Here is a 16,429-nt window from a genome sequence, read left to right on the forward strand (position 1 = left end):
CCCAGCTTGGGAGGAAAAGCCTTTACTGGCCTCCAGTGCCTTAACTCTGCTCAAACCTCTTCTGCATTAACACCTCCACACCAGACACCTGAGCCACCCGGCCCTGCACAGATTAGATCTGGCTGAACGGTTTTCCCTCAGCGAGCCTTCTGATTTCTTTTTATAGTTTTCTCTTATTGCACCGAAGCGGCACACTGAGAAATCAAATCCGCCACACAGCAGACCCACAGCTGGTCTCAGCTGGCAGAGCTCAAGTTGGTGCCATCTGCCCTCTACAGCTGAGGACCGAGCCCAGAACGCAGCGGGGCACTTGGCATTCACGGCATGGAAACAAGCAGGACTTTATGACAGCTCCTACAGTGCTGCTCTTCCTTTCTAGAGGGATAACCTCCAGGCTCAAAACACCTCACGCTCTGTCTCCCTGCCTTCCAATGTCAGCAGAATTAATTAAGAGCATGAGTGTATGAATAGGCCATGACTTCAAAGCCATTTAGACCCTTAAAAGCGTGTACCAGACAAGCTGAATCCAGACTGGTGCAGGTTCCTCACGGGTGGGGCCTGCTGTTTGGCAGGGGACGTCTTAGCCGAGGACGCCGGCGTGACGGTCTTCGGCGTCACCGACACTTCGCAGACGGGGCCGTCGTACAGCCCTCGAGGCACGCCCCGCAGCTCGGCCAGCTGCAAAACACAGAGAAAGGCAGCCTTCAGGGTCAAAACGGCCTTCAAAACAGATCTGTTGCTAAGCCAGAGACACACGTTTCGAGATTTGTCGTTAGTAAGAGGATTTGAAAGCCCACATCATCTCCTCTGGGCTGGATCCTGGGGCGGGAGCTGCTCTCCGAAGCAGCCTGGATAAAAGGAAGCGCACTCCAGACTGCAGTGATCCCAGCTGGTGTGAGCAGCCTCCAGAAAACAGCCTGTCCCCTGCGCCGTCCTTTCATGATCCCAACCCACCTGCTGCTGCATTAAAGACTGCTGACAACCCTCAAAGGAAACGTACTGCTCATCCCCAAAAAGCAAAACCACACAGACAGAGCCAGGGCTGCACAGGGAAGAGCCAGGCTGGCTCCACATCGCCAGCTTGGGAGCTTTAGACTGGGTTAAATGCAATTATTCCAGTTGAGATGCTGCCCAATTGGATTTAGAGGTCAGACACGTATTTCTGTGGGAGACCAGAACGCAACAGAGACCACGGGTCTGCTCTCTGCGGTGCTGAATTACTTGGGGTTGTAATTTTGATAACTTGCGATTTCTTCATCAGAACAATTAAGGAAATATCATTTGCAAGGAACATGATTATTACCTATGGCCAGAACTAACACAGCTCTGGTTTTGTCCAGGAGAGGGCAACACTTCAAACATGAGAACACTTCTCTCTTCCTAAACCTACTTCGTCTAGAAATAAACTTCTTAAATTCTAGGCAAGCTGCAGCTGAGTTTGGTGTCATCTTCTCTGTCAGTTTTTACCAACTAAAGGCATATCAGAAGGCGGTTTCTGTTCTGAATGGGTGTACTTTCCAACAATTTCAGCCTCTTAAAAATAGAAAACTCTCACTTTTGAGCAGTCAGTAGGCTGTGCCTGTGACTCACCCGTCACCAGACAAGAGCATCTGATCCTATCTGACAGCAGGGAAAGCTGCATAATGTTATCAATAACAATAAATGAGAAATCTAAATTGATGCTGAAAGGCTTGATATAGAATCGCTATCAATAACTTCTCTTGGTTCTTCTGCTGGGTTATTTGCAGACTGACTCACGTCCAAAGCGGACAGTTCCTGGACACATGCTCTGTACAGGTGTCCCAAGACAGAGAAGAATTAAAGAGCAGAAAACTAAAACTTGCAGAAAATCCAATGTGAAGCCAAAGCATATTCCTGTAGTGACTCAAGCGAATAGCAAAAATGAGAGAGGAATGAGACACGCATGGCTGCGACCCAGGGAACATTTTCCATCGCAGAAGCGCGTGTCTGCGAGCCAGGGGACAGCATCTGTTTTCCACCCCCTGACCACAGGAGTTTCAGCGAGAGCAAATGCGCATCCAACCACGGATACCCACCCTGCTCCTGGCTTTGATGCGCTTGTAAACGAAGTCGGGGAAGGGTTTCCTGGGGATGTACCGCCCCGAGCCCTCGGTGACGTGGAGATTCCCGTCCTCCAGCACGATCTTGCCCTGGCTGATCACCACCAGGGGCGAGCCGCGGCACTCCATGCCTTCAAAGATGTTGTACTCCAGGGACTGCAACAAACACAGACACAACGTGAGGCAAACGTGTTCATCCCTGCAAAGCCCGCTGCGCTCTAATTACCAATCACCAGTCGTGCTAATTGCCAAAAGTTTAAGGACAGATGGAAGCAAGCTGAACGGCTTTTACCTGAGTTGTAAATGCTGTGGTTTAACAGAAAGGCTGGTCTTTATTATCAGCCTAAATTTACGAAGGATTTACTCATGCAAAATTTCCTTTGAAACAAGATTAATAAAGAAGACATGTGGTTTCCAATGTGAATATCTCAAAGCCTGTTTAAATGCATTTAGGTGCCTATCTCTTCTGAACTGTGAGGGATTTAGGAGCCAAATGAAGTTTTATCTGAGTCTCATGCTAAAAATAACGATCATTTTGAAAAGCTGTATTCCAAACCAGTGTTTTGGCTGGTGGGTCAGGGACCAGGACAATCTTGTTTTACCCTAATGGGATTGCTCATCCTCAATTAACAGGATTGGAAACGTTACACCATGGAAAAAAAGGCAAGTTTTAAAGGAATCCGCCGGTGATGTCCCACCCATGAAGCACCCTGGAATGGGATGCACTACAACCACGTTATTTGGGGACTTTTACTCCACTGACCATCTCGGAGGCAAATCCAGGTCTCTTTTACTGAGTTAATAAGGGAGTCTGCTGTGGAAGTGTGTTATAAGTATGGGTAGGCTTGACTGCAGATTTGCAATTAGGACGAATGGCGGTTAAACCGACACTGAACCCGGTCCAGGCTGAAAAACACTTGTGGTGGCACAGGAGGAGGCTTGGTCAGGAGCTGATGGATGAGGCTGGCTCCAAGAACAACACCATCTCCCTCCCCAGCTCCTAACGTTTCCTTGCCAGACTGCAGCCAGAGCAGTGTGAATTCTTGGAAACGGCCGTATGTTGCTCTAGCATTTAAAAAAGCAACCATCATCCGATGCCACATAATCACTACGTCTCCCTGTGTCGCAGCAACCGCTCTGCCTGACTTTCTAAAGGGCTTTTGTTCTATGCTTGACCAAACCAGGATGCCTCGACTCGAAAGGCATCGCTCATATCAATCCCTCCTCTAACACAAAGCACACGGGCAGTGAGACACACAGAAAATACTCCAGCAGGTGTAATGCCAGGCATAACAGCACTAACATCCCTGGGGTCCCTGCTCTAAGTCATTCCTCTCCAGACTGGAGGTGCCACGAGTCTGGAAGCACCTCTAAGGTGACTGAAGTGACCAAATCTGAGTTTGGATGAAGTTTCTTTGAAGTCTAAGCAAGGGCAGGATGAAGCCAGACTGTTTGTGACCAATTCTGACACAGGGTTAAGTCACAGGGAAGTGAACCAAACCTTTCAAAAAAGTTTCTTTGTGAATGTGCCCAGGGATCCAAGTGTGGAAGAAAATGTTGCTCCTCCAGCTCCAGAGTGAATGAAAGCATTCACGGAAAAAAGAACAAGGAGGGTTTTTTCCAGGGAAACATTCCATAGGTTCATCGCCAGCAGTGAAACGAGTCGTCAACAAACGCAAACAGTGGTTGCTTTCTCTGAGACAGCGCTCGAATGTCACAGCCAGACTCCAACCAGCCCCTAGCACTGGGACCACTGCAGTTTCCCACTGGTGGGACAGCTTTTTCACTGCAGGAGCCAGGTAGAAGATGTGGGATGTAGCCGTGGGCCACAAGCAAGCAGTGCCACCACAAAGACAAGGGAGGAAGGTCTGGTTAGGCTGGGAGGTGCCTTCTGCCTCTCCATGCCAGCTAACATGGGGATGATCACCAGCAAAACCATGCCTAAGTATGACTCTATATGAATGTGCCAGATCAGCACGCAGTGTAAACCCACTCAGGCTCATTGATCTGGATCAAATCAGCTAAGGTGTCCACAAGCTGACAAACTTCACTGATCCCAGCCAGAAAACGGGCAGTTCCCATTCCCACTGCTAGCGAGCCAAAAGGTCACAAATGGCACATTGTGCTAAGAGGCCTTTTGATATTTTAGAAGCTTTAAAGGGCTGTGTGCTGAGATCCGAGCATCCACCACTCAGAAAGAGCAGACATCTCTTTGCTCCGAGGGGAATCTCTGGGTATTCATGTGATTTCAGATTCGGACTCGATTGTCTTCCCTTCTGCTCACACAACAGAGCTGCACTGGGTGTAAGGGCAGAGAGGGCTTGGGGCATGGAGAAAACAAAGCCCTGAGCTGTCACGAGCTCTTGTTTGTGGCAGCGCAGTCTGGCACTGAAGGAAGAGAGGAGGAAATGAGCAGCAGAGCTCACATGGTAGGAAATCTCCTTACTATGTTATGAGTCTTGGCAGAGATTGTCTTGACGCTGTCAGGATCCCAGATAACCAGATCAGCATCCGAGCCCACTGCGATACGGCCCTTCCGCGGGTACAGGTTGAAGATTTTAGCTGCGTTTGTGCTGGTCACAGCGACAAACTGGTTCTCATCCATCTTGCCAGTCACCTGGGGAAGACAAAAGGAGTCACTGCATTAGCCAGGTGGGGACCACTCCGAAAAGCAAATCACTGACAGCACAGCAGATTCCAAATGATCTCTATAGGGGCAAAAACCTCAAGCCAAAGGATCGTAACAAGCATCTCGGGGGAGATTGTAGCACACTTTCTGAATGCCCAGCTGCAGCCTAAGCCTAGGAGACGTGTGACATACCACAGCCTTATCCCATATGATGGACATCCTCTCCTCAGTGCCATTGGTTCCTTCAGGGATCAGGGTGAAGTTGTCCTTCCCAACAGCTTTCTGAGCAGTGTTGAAGGTGCAGTGGGCACTGCCAGTAACTTGGAGGTCTCCACTGGAAAAGACAGTGATAGGTATTTAAGATACTTTATTGTCACAGGTTTACTCCTAAAGGTAAAACAGCCTTTTGCTTGCTGGTAACATCATCCCTTATCTTTATCACCCACTTGTCTCCTGATGAAGCACATGCTGCATGAACACAGAGAGCTCTACTCACCAGGACAGTAGCGAGTTGAGAAAATCAGGAGTGGTTGGGTCAGGGCTGAGTGGTGGGGAAGTAACAAAAGCTGCCGCCTTCGCCCAATTCTTGCTCCAGTAGTGAGATCCATCGGTCCCCAGGCTGGCTGTGATGGGCTCTCCATACACCACGGTGCCTACAGGACAGGAACACAGAGAAATCCACTGTGAGCACCAAGCAACGCGCGTTCTCCAAAAATCAGTCCCTTGGAGTAAGTATCTGAACATTTAAATATCTGATACCGTTACTGATAAACAAAATGTGGAGAAGCAAAACGTGTACAATGCCTTCACACAATTGCTGAGGTCAGTGCTGGTTAATCATGCTTGAAAGGGTTACTGCAAAGATTCACTGTGTTGTATCCTGGGTTGAGAACGTGACGAAAGAGGCTGAGGGGAACTGGAAGTGTGAGAAGATGCAGCCTGATCCAGAAGGGATGAGGAAGAAAAAGAAGGAAGAAAAAAGCACCTGTAATATCTTAAAGATCCAGCAAGACTGGGTTTACTGGCACAGGCTCTGTGCATAGATCAGATAAGAGAAAACTCCAGTCAGGGAAGTTTACTGCCTGCAGAGAAAGCCCATCACAGAGGAAGTATCCGTGTTTCTGGTTCACAAATGCAGCTCAGGGAAGTGGAGTGATTCCCCCACGGGTACACAGTAAATCTGCGGCAGCACTAGGAAATGAAATCAGACCTTCTGACACCCTGTCCAGCACACCAACCACCAGTGCATCCTTCCTCTTCATTAACATTTTTGGAACCACATGAAGGAGCAGCGGATCCTTAAGGCCACGATACTTTGCAAGCTGGAACGCACCAGCAACATCTGCACGCCAAGCAGATGCAAGACGCTGCAACTTCAAAAGCGATGCCAGCTGGGAGCCCCTCCAGATCTGCTCACCAAATGAGACCTTCCTGAAATCTCTGCAAAACGGCTTCTGAGCTTAGACACTTCAGGTATCTGCGTGCAAAAGATGTGGGTTGTTGAAATACTCACCCTAAATGCATTAATCAGAATAGACTGGCAAAGGCAACCCCAGAACTGGTCAGCTTAGCATATTCATATATATTTATTTCATATACTGTCTGAGCTGCTGTTATGTCTATGGGCTCTGACACTGGGATGGAGCACATAATGATGCTGTACCGGGCTTCATGCTGCTTCCAGGACCACACTGGGACAGGAGGCGCAGGGACTTTGTCAGAAGGGATGCACCAGCAGAGGAAGAGCCCGTCTGACATCACTCGCCAGAAATAGGGTTACAAAATCAGAACAAGGCGAAGCAGACGCTGGCTATTAATGGGAGGCCTGTTGTGGGCCAGTACATTGGGGGGATTGTTCTGCAGGGAGCGATGCTTTGAGCTTCCAGATCTGCCAACGACAGCGTCTGCAGGGATTCTCCTCAAATACAAATACAAATGCCACTGGGAACATCTGGCTTTAAATCACATTCGTTCTTTTCCATTCAGCAAATCAATTCTGTGTTGTTTTCGCCTTGGATAGTCTTATGTTTCCTCTGTTGCTTGGGAGGGCAAGGCTAGTGTGTGTGGCCCTCCCGGGTTACCCAGTTGGGTAACTGCACAGCATTTAAATTGAATTATTTCAATAAAGGAACAGAGAACAGCGTGCCATTTATACCCCAAATTCTCCTTATAAGGAGAAAACGCAGTCTGAATGAAAACTACGTATGCTAGTTCGCTCTGGAGGATAAGGAAAGTGGGTTTTGTGGATCATTCATCAATCAATCCCAGCACCTTTCAGGGGCAGGGCCACATCCAGCCAAGTCAGGTTGTGTTTTATGGCTTATGTGATGTAAGTGTATGGTCCCTCATCCCAATGCTCCCACCTACTTCCCAGTTAGTGGTCACAGAGGACAGCAAGCATAGCAAGAGGGTGTTTTTGCTGATGCTGTGGTGCACATGTCTCCAGCACTTTACCTAGAAAAAGGAAGGGGGCTTTCCTGGCTTAAAGGATTGACCTGAGCAGCCACATGAAGTTGTTTTCTGGAGTTTTGCATGTCAACACTTCTTCTCATTTCAGCATGACCTCCACTAATGGAGCTGGGAGAGGAAGGTTTATCCCAGACAGCGTGAGCTGCTTCCATGCCACAACCAGAAGGAGATGCCTTGGAAATCAGTCCTCCTCACCAACTCCGAACTTATTTAACAGGAACCATGGGAGCAAAATACCCCTTGAGCTGCTTCCACACGACGACCAGAAAGAGATGCATTGGAAATCAGTCCTTCTCACCAACTCCGAACTCATTTAACAGGAACCATGGGAGCAAAATACCCCTGAGCCAATACACAGACACCAATCTGTTTGCTGCGGTAGGAAACTGGCTCTTCTCACACCAAACACCCAGATGGAAAGTGATGTCATTTGTGTATCCATTCAGGCTTATTTAGACTGCATAGAATTAAATCCAACCCTTCTGAGTAAAGAAGGGGAGAAATCATCCCTCCTGCTTAGTCACCCACCCAGAGCCGCTTTCAATAGAAATGAAGGGTTTAGTCACAGCATAAAGCAGGGAGACAGGCACCCACTGTGCTTTGTCACCCTCGCTGCTTGGGGCAAGACAGCAGGGTCAGGACTGGGAAGAACCCAACTGCATCGCTCAGGAGAACCCAACTGCACAGCTCAGGGGGACTCAACTGCATCACTTGGAAGAACCCAACTGAATTCCTCAGGAGGACCCAACTGCATCGCTCAGAGCAGCTCAGCTCCATCACAAACCTTGCTCAGAGAGAGCAGACACGAGGCAGCAGCATTCACCACAGGGCTGAGTCTTGCTTCTCGCAACATCATCAGAGGCAAATGCAGTTCCCAGTCTAACGCAGCCTACTGATCCCAATTCCTGTTCAGATACCAGGCTGTGAGTTACAGCACACGAGGAGTATTTCTTTCAGAAGCAAGGAGCACAGTGGATAGCTGGAATTTATAATCTCTTTGGCTGCTCCAACTAAACCCAACAGGGTTCATGAGTCAGAGTTCTGTGTCAGGACTCTTGGAATCACTTCTGACCCCAGAAGTGATTTTCAGCTCAGCAGAAAGCACCAAGGAAAGACCACAGCGGCTGAAAGGAGGACACAGCTTGCAGCCTCCAGGGGGATTCAATAAATGGAGACAGCAAGGAATTACTCTGTGATAACACGAAGGCATGTGGTTTAATGTGGTAGGATGAGTGTGGAGAGACAGGCTTCAGGCTGAACAGAAGAAACTGCACTGATACAACCACTGAACACTCATCTGTGGGAGATAAGACAGAAGCCGTTGCTTTGGGACCTTTAAAAAAAGAGCCTGGACAAGAACACTGGAAAAAGAAACCTTTTCTGCAGGGATGAAGCTCATGTTGGCAAGAATTGAACTGCATGAGCTAATAGGGTGCCTCCATCCAAGGGAAATAACTTACCCTTTTTCCTGGCTTGAGCAATGACATCGGCGGCACTTTTGCTCATCACCTTGGTGATATAAAGGGGGCAGTTGGTTTGGTTGGCGATGGTGATTGCCCGGTTCACAGCCTCTGCCTCCACCTGAGAAGCAAAGCCAGCAGCAAGTCAGTACAGCGACATCCCGAGCATCAGCACCTCCCTTCCACCTTCAGAGGTCACAGGAAAACAGGGTGTGCAGGGCCAAAATGAGAGACTTTCCACCCCTCTGAGTCTGAGCCAGGAAAATGTACGGAGCAATCACAATCATTAAAATGACATCAAGCTGCAGTCCCCTCTCATTACCACTTTTTCCTCCCAGGCTGCTTCAAAGTTTCTCTGCGAGTCCTAAATCAACACTCCAGGTGCTCACGGTCAGAATAATTAAGCCCCTTCTTTAACCTAGACAAAAATAAGCGACTAAATGTTGACTCAACAAAACTATTCGTGCTCCGGCCCACGCGGAAGAGAGATGCTGCAGCCACATACTCTGGTAAGCCACGTTTGCAAACGAGCCTCCTAAATTGTACCCTCCACTACAATATCTGGCTCGGGATCTGACAGAGCGCGAACCATCCCATACATCAAATCCCTTTTTCTTGCATGCGTAGAGAGAGAAACTCAGCGAGACTCAGGGTCACGTCTTAGAATGGACATAACCACTCTGCAGACTTGTACAGATGACACATCCCAATCAAAGCCAGATTTAACGACAGGGTAACGCTCACAGTGCCTGCTGCCATGGAGAACTGAGCCTGCAATACCACAGGCATTTTCCAAGGGAGTAACAGAGGAAATTGAAACCCAGAGCCATTAAGACACCTGATTCCCAAATGCAAGAGGCCACCAGCACCTCTGTGGATGCCAATGGGGCTGGCACACGCTCAGCACAGTTGAAAATCTGCTCTGCAGGGACTCACTGCAGGCCAAGCACCGTAAACCATCACCAGTGCCACGATCAGAACACATCGACCGCTGCCTCCTGGCACCACGCTTGATCCACTGAAAGAAGCTCCTGACATTAGGGACCCATCAGCCTAGGAAGTGACCAAGTGACCACAGCAGCTCTGCTCACGCTGACAAAGCCACCATAACACTGCTCTGTTTGCAGCTGGACTGCTCGAATAAAACATGACAACAGCTGGGAGGTTTTATAAGAAAATCAGCCCCCAGAGGCAGCAGGTTGGTCTCCAGTGCCGAAAGGGTCACCTTTTGTGACTAATCCAGGCAGGGTGATGGACAGAAGGGGACATTTTCTGGCCCAGCACACTTTCCACGCTGTGCCTCAGTTTCCCCACTTGTAAAACAGGGATAAACCAACACGTATCTCCAGTCTTTTGACCAAAAAGCATTTCAGCAACTGTTAACACAGGAGGAGAATATTTTTCTGCACAGAAGAGAAGAAGGCTGCTGAATTCATGCCTTGTGGCCAGATGCTATGGTGACAGGCACATAACAATAACCCAGCGACTCGTCCAAAGGGGAATGTTTGCAATTACCAGTATGCATGAGAAGCCCTAGCACAGCAGTTCTCTTGGAAAAAAAGACAGACACTTCCTGCAGCACTTGGACCGCTCGTGCGTGCAGCGTTTTTGTGGCTAAAATAAAAACAAAAAATGAGGATCGCTCCGAAAAGTCATCACAGAACGATCTGAGCTATGAGGGGGAGAGTTCTCCAGAAAGCCATGGCTGATGCTGACTTGGGATGAGGGTGTCTTAATGAAGGCTCCCTTTGCTGGCTGGAACAACGTGCTGAACACCATCACCTTGGCTCAACCCAGGTCACCGAGGCGAGCACATTTAAACCCACGAGTTAGCAGCAAAGCTTAAGCCTTAATTCACGCCTTCTGCTCTACCTGGGAATTCAGATGTGGATGCTCCAAGTGAGGCACAAATGCAGATGGGCAGACCCTGAATGCTTCACTCAGACCTAAGTCCCACTGAACTGAGTGGGAGTTTTGATTGAGTAAATATTTTAGGCTTGTTCAACAACTCCTGCCAGTTGAGGTCTGAATTAAGCAGCTCTTCAATAAAATTACAACCATCATTAAGTTTTCGGGACAGGCTTTGCACTCCATGAGGGGCAGCGTGAAAAGCCAATTCCAATGCTAACAGCGCCCCAGAGGGACACCAAGAAACATCCGCTCCTCCTGAAATCAACAGGAATTAGGGATCTGCTGCCACCCTCAGAATCTGGCCTTTGTCATCAGGCAGCTGAAAGGGAGTTGTACGGTTTCAAAAACATGAAATTACTCCTGCACCGGAGGAAAGGAGAGGAGGAAACCAGATGACATCGCTTCCTGCCCTGTTTCCTATGACTTTAATGGAAGAGAATTTTGGACCAAGTGCTTCCACTCCCGGCAGACAGCACAGCTGGGCACAGCTGCACAAGGGCTGTCCAGTGACACTGGGAAGGGGCTCTACTGGTCCCAGTTTGAGACAACCACGAGTCCTCAGGGAGTCTTCCTTGCTAAACTGAGAAAGACCACATTTCTGCACAGTTGTAACCAACCAACCAAGCCAGGAGTCACACGGTTTGCACTTTTAAAGCTCCTGCTCCTCTAAGGATGAACTTTGAAGTAGCCAGATGAGACTGGGCTAATTTGACAGCCAGATCCTTCCAGGTAAGGAGCAGCCTTTCTTTGAAGTCAACAGAAGTTCAGGGGTGAGCCCCTAGCATCACATCCCCATCTGTTCCTGCTCTCCTGATGCAAGCCAGAAATTACGCTCAAAAAGCACAGGGGTGGGTGGGTGGAAAGCTGAGTGCAAGTGATTGCTCACAACTTCCAGGAAGCAAAAAATCCCAGCTCCCAGAGCCAAAGACAAATGCTGTGAGGATTCACAAACTGCCCAAGTCAAGCATTTTTTCTTCCCCTCATCTGCATGAAGCAACTGCATGATTTATGTTCCTGCGGAAAGGTCTCTGGATGCTGCCGGTCTGATTCGAGGGGAGGAGATAGGGAGGCAGCATGAGGGGCACGTGTGGATGATCTCACACACCCAGCTTCCAGCTGCCACATCTGGCAGTCAGCAAAGCCCCAATATCTTGGAGGAACTAAAATAACTGCATGTGTATAATGCACGGATTTCACAAACCCAGAACGCCATGGTGAGGTGTCTACTTTAGAGATACTGCAAAGGAAGAATCCAATGGGAACCAACCTGAAAAGCAAAGTTTTAAGGCTCTTTCTTACTCTTGAGATTTATTTTAAAGACTCAGAAGAAGTGAGAGGGATTGGGGTGCTTGACCCTAGAGAAACCAATGCGGAAGTATGGAGGTTAACTATACTAAAGTGCTGGGCTAGGATCTGAAAATTAGCTCCCCTCTCTGGTACTTATTTCCTATGCCTTCAGCAAACCACTTAGTACCTCGGTGTAAAGAATCTTCCATCAGTGAAACTGTCATTAAATGATCAAATATTATAGTAATGGAAGCTATGCGAGTGCCTAAGACAGAAAGTCAGGATTTGGGTGTATATTAAAAATTTCTGCTGATTCTGAGGAAGTCTTGCTAAAGGACTGAGAGAGAAGGCCAAGAAATGGGATCTAGAAAAGCCGGCAGCAGAATCAATTCAACACGAGGTATGTGATGGCAATGCAGAAATGTTATAAACTGGGGGAATAAATGCAAAAGCAGCGAAGTCCTCACCTCCTCAGGTCTGCTCAACACATGCCCCTCAGGGCCTGTGATCCCCAGTTCCAGGATCCTTTGCTGCTCCTAAGGCAGAAAAAAAGAGCAGGAAAAAGATTTAAAGCAACACACATTTCTTCTTGTGGCAAACACATCTGTTTGAAGGAGGTACAAGAGAGATCCCAGGCATCTGTGGTAGCTAATAATCACATGGGGCTTTACAGAAGGGCCTTACAACCAGAGTCCTGCCCAGCTTCCCTTGCTGAGAATAACCAGAGCTCACAAAACCCTTGCTGATTTGTTCACAGGAGGTCAGGGAAACCTTCTATTTTGATTTGCTTCCCACTGGGTTCAAAGCCCCTCGACTTTCACTACTCATTTGTGTCTACAAAATAATCTCTGAGATGTGGCAAAACGGTATCTCATGAAGAAATTGTGCTGCAACCGCAGGCAACTGGGTGCAAACAGTGAGGTGGGCTCTTCCCCAGTTCAGTGCAGAAATCCTCTGCAACATCCAGCTCTGCACACTTGATATATAATGTATAAAATGAGCTGGAGATCAGATTAAATCCAAATACACTGTTAACATTTCTTCTTTGCTGCTATTTAAAGGATGAACAGATCCCAGACATCAGCATCCCAGGTACTATATGAAGCTGTCACCCTTCCCGCTCCCTCTGGTCTTAGTTTCTGCAGAATATTTTACTGCACACAGTGACAGTCACACCCAGACAGTTCTCCACTTATGAGGAGAAAGGCAGAGATGGTCGATATCCACCACAAGCCAAAAGCTGCCACAGAAACCTGTTTTATCAGTGCCAATGGAGGGGATAAGATCTGACACACAGCTCTGCTTGCATCCTTGACACAGCTATGCCATGCTTTTCAAAATCTTGGGTGATTTTCTGTTTGCGAAGGAGGAATTAAGAGTTTGAATCCCTCCCAGCATTTTGAAGCTAAGAATCCACAGAATAAACATTAACATACCTCAGCAATGATGTCACCATTCTCAGCGTGCACTTGAGCTGTCGCACCGATGTCCCGGATTACACTCAGGACCTCATATATCTAGAGGACAGAAAACACCCGTTACCATATACACCAAGTGTACACCCAGGTGCACATCTATTATAGAACATACACTCCAGTCTTCTTTAGCATACGGAATTTTGCAGAATGGAAAAGAGAAAGGGAAAGGGGCAGTGATTTCCCACTCCAGCAACCAGGCTGAGAGGGCTCAGGTTGAGTAACCTGACGCTGGCTCGTCAATGGCCACTCATTAAAACCCTTCCCAGAGTCATTAGAGATAACGGTCATACACCACTGCCTCCTACGCTGCTCCAGATGACTCCCAGACATTCCTCTCCTCCCACTGTGTTTAGAAATATAAACTGCCCATCTCAACAATTAAATGTACCCAAACGTATCCATCAGAACAGCAAACGGGAGGGCAGGTCCTTTTTAAGGTCCTAGGAATTTTAACGTTAAAGCCAGAAACCCACTTCTGGACCAGGATCGGTTTCAACTCATGAACACCGAGTATTTATGCCAGAGATCTCACTGTCCTGCCCTACGCCGAGGCATAAAGCAGCAATTTATACAACTGCCACTGCTTCCACACCAAAGGAGCTGGAATGAAACCTTAGATCTCCCAAAATGAGGGTTTTGCCATTGCTTTGCCCAGCCAAGCCTTTCAGGGTTTGTAATTCTTTTTTTTTTTATTAAAAACAACAATCTTCAAAACAGAGCTCTGGGTACTACTGCAAATCTTAGGTACTGTTACACACACAGAGACTGACACCAGAAAAGAATGTCAGATCCAAGCGTACTGAAAATAAATCCTTACAAGAGACTAACGCACAGCCTGCAGTGACAGCAGCACGGGAACACTGAGCCTTCCTACCTGAGAGTCAGTCAGCTGAAAGCGGTCTTTGAAAGCCATGTACACCAAGAAGGAGTTCACACCTGGTGGAAAGAGAGCAAAGGAATTATCTCTGAGGTACAAACTGCAGGCACAGACAAAGCTATTAAACCAAAGCTATTAAGACAGAAGATGTCCCCCTCAATCAGCCCCCCAGCAAGCAGTAATGATGGACAAATAAATGACTTGAGTCTGCTGTGAAATGCGTGCACACAAGCACACAAGACCCCAGCGTAAAGCCAGGACCTCCTCAGCCATGTGGCATCCGTTAACACAGGCGACGAGAACGGAGGAGCCTGCGCTCCAGCCATGGGGCCAGCTCAACCCTCAGGCTTCCACTTCATGGAGAAGTAAGAATAACTCTGTGGATTCAGCACTGTGGGAGGCTGGGTAAAAAAATAAGTAAAATGCATCACGCACAAAAGCAGAGACTGGGGCTCCCTCCTGATGGGCAATGCGTGTCTGTATGTGTGCCCTCCTCCATCACATCCATACTGACCAGACACGGGGAGCGCTCCTAAATCAGCTTTCCCCCTCCTGCCTTCTGAACCAGTAAAAGCTCTTACCCGACATGTGTGGGAAAGCACTCATTAGGAGGTTGTTATTTTAAACAACAGGATGGAAAATTACTCTAGCCTAAGGATGAAACGTCAAGGAAATTAAAGAGGGGAAAAACCTATGAGGTCATTTTATTCAGCTCTTCTCCACTTTTAGCAAGCAGCGCTGGACTCTTCCTTCTGGGCCTGATTCTTCACTTGTTGACGACACTTTAATGGCCAAACCCATCACCTACCTGCACTAACGAAAATCAAAAGACCCTCACTGAACAAAGGTGCTCCTCTGCATGGCAGCAGCACAGGATTCACCTCTTCACCTCACCCACCTGACAACTGCAGTGACACCAGTGTGTGCCATCCCCCTGAGCCTTTATTTGACATGCAAGAGTAAAATATTTCACAGAAGCCTAAAAAATACTCGGAGCTGAACTTACCATGGTCTTTAACCAGAGCTTCCATCTCCTCCTGGACACCTTTATGCCACTCGGTGATATCCACGTGCAGAGAGTAGTCGCAGCAGGATTTGCTGTCCGCCCATTCTCGCCACTGGTCAAACGCAGTCAGCAAACTGGTCCCTGGCTCAGGAACCACGTGATCAACTGGGAAAGACAACCAAAGCACTGGTAAATGGCTGGTGCAGTAGCTTTAAAACAAGCCATCCCTTTTCCCCTAAAATATTTGAGTTTGAAAGACCTGGTTTCTAAAGTTCTGCATCTGAGAAAGCAGTAAGGAAGCTGATTACGGAGCCAAAGATGAATAAAACAGTTCAATTACTACAGCCTGTTTACTGCGATTGTTTGTGAATGGAGCAAGTGAAATTCCTAGGGCAGCAAACACAAACCACGGCAGAGAGCTCTATAAACACTGCTCCCCTGTTTGGTGACAAATCAACAAATGAACAGTGACACAGGCAAGGTCCCCTGTGAGCATCAGTCGGCAGCTTTTGGTATCCAGCACCTCAAGATCAAGCAGTGACTTCTGGACATGTTGAAAAACGCATCCAAGAGATGTGTTACCACTGGCACGTACACAGTGACAACCAAGAGCTCCACACAGATCAGAGCTGAGTTATGCTCCACATCCCAAATTACACAAGCGAGGACTGGAAGAAGCAGGACCAACAGCTTGTCATGGCTGGAGAGACACAAGGTGCTGCTTGCCTCAGTCTGATCCTCCTCCTGGTCTAACACATGGGCTCCAGCAGCAGCTGGGTCCATCAGCAGCTACAGGACAGCCCCACAGCCTCAAAGGGCAACCAGAGATGTGGATCTGGAGGTTTAGTGTCCCTGCCAGTAACCTCTAATGGGATCTCTAAGATCTCCACCAGACACAGTGAAACAAAAGCAGCAAGCCAGCATCTCAGACACCGAGAGCAGGAGAAGCCTGCGGGACTTCAGGGGTCACAAACCGGGCAGGCACTGCTGGGGAGGAGGAGAGAGCCCTGACTTGATTTAACATCAAATCATATACACAAATTAAAAGTTGCTTCAATTATCAGTAGAGAATCTCGAGCGGTTTATTTTTAACTTCGCTGGTGAGTATCTGGGCTGCCATCGGCTCAGCAGTCGGCTCTAAATCACAACTGGGATAACAAAGTCCTTGGGCCCTTCTGGCTCTCGGCGAGTACAAAGCTTTGCTTCGCCCCCACGCAGATGCAGCAGCCCA

At 48.2% G+C, this 16,429-nt stretch overlaps 1 protein-coding gene across 1 annotated transcript; it reads right to left on the reverse strand.

Moving 5' to 3' along the window:
* Positions 1 to 498: 498 nt before the first annotated feature.
* LOC104533232 (dihydropyrimidinase-related protein 2) lies at positions 499 to 15,363 on the reverse strand (the record flags this gene model as incomplete). The annotated part of the gene is made up of 10 exons (XM_010185214.1): positions 499 to 678; positions 2,058 to 2,237; positions 4,528 to 4,698; positions 4,903 to 5,044; positions 5,207 to 5,363; positions 8,640 to 8,760; positions 12,305 to 12,373; positions 13,274 to 13,354; positions 14,190 to 14,251; positions 15,199 to 15,363. Coding segments are annotated over 10 exons (1,328 nt in total), but the record flags the coding sequence as incomplete, so codon positions are not given.
* Positions 15,364 to 16,429: the final 1,066 nt, after the last annotated feature.

This window comes from Mesitornis unicolor, unplaced genomic scaffold (assembly GCF_000695765.1).
Source record: "Mesitornis unicolor isolate BGI_N332 unplaced genomic scaffold, ASM69576v1 scaffold30285, whole genome shotgun sequence".
NCBI lineage: Eukaryota > Metazoa > Chordata > Aves > Mesitornithiformes > Mesitornithidae > Mesitornis > Mesitornis unicolor.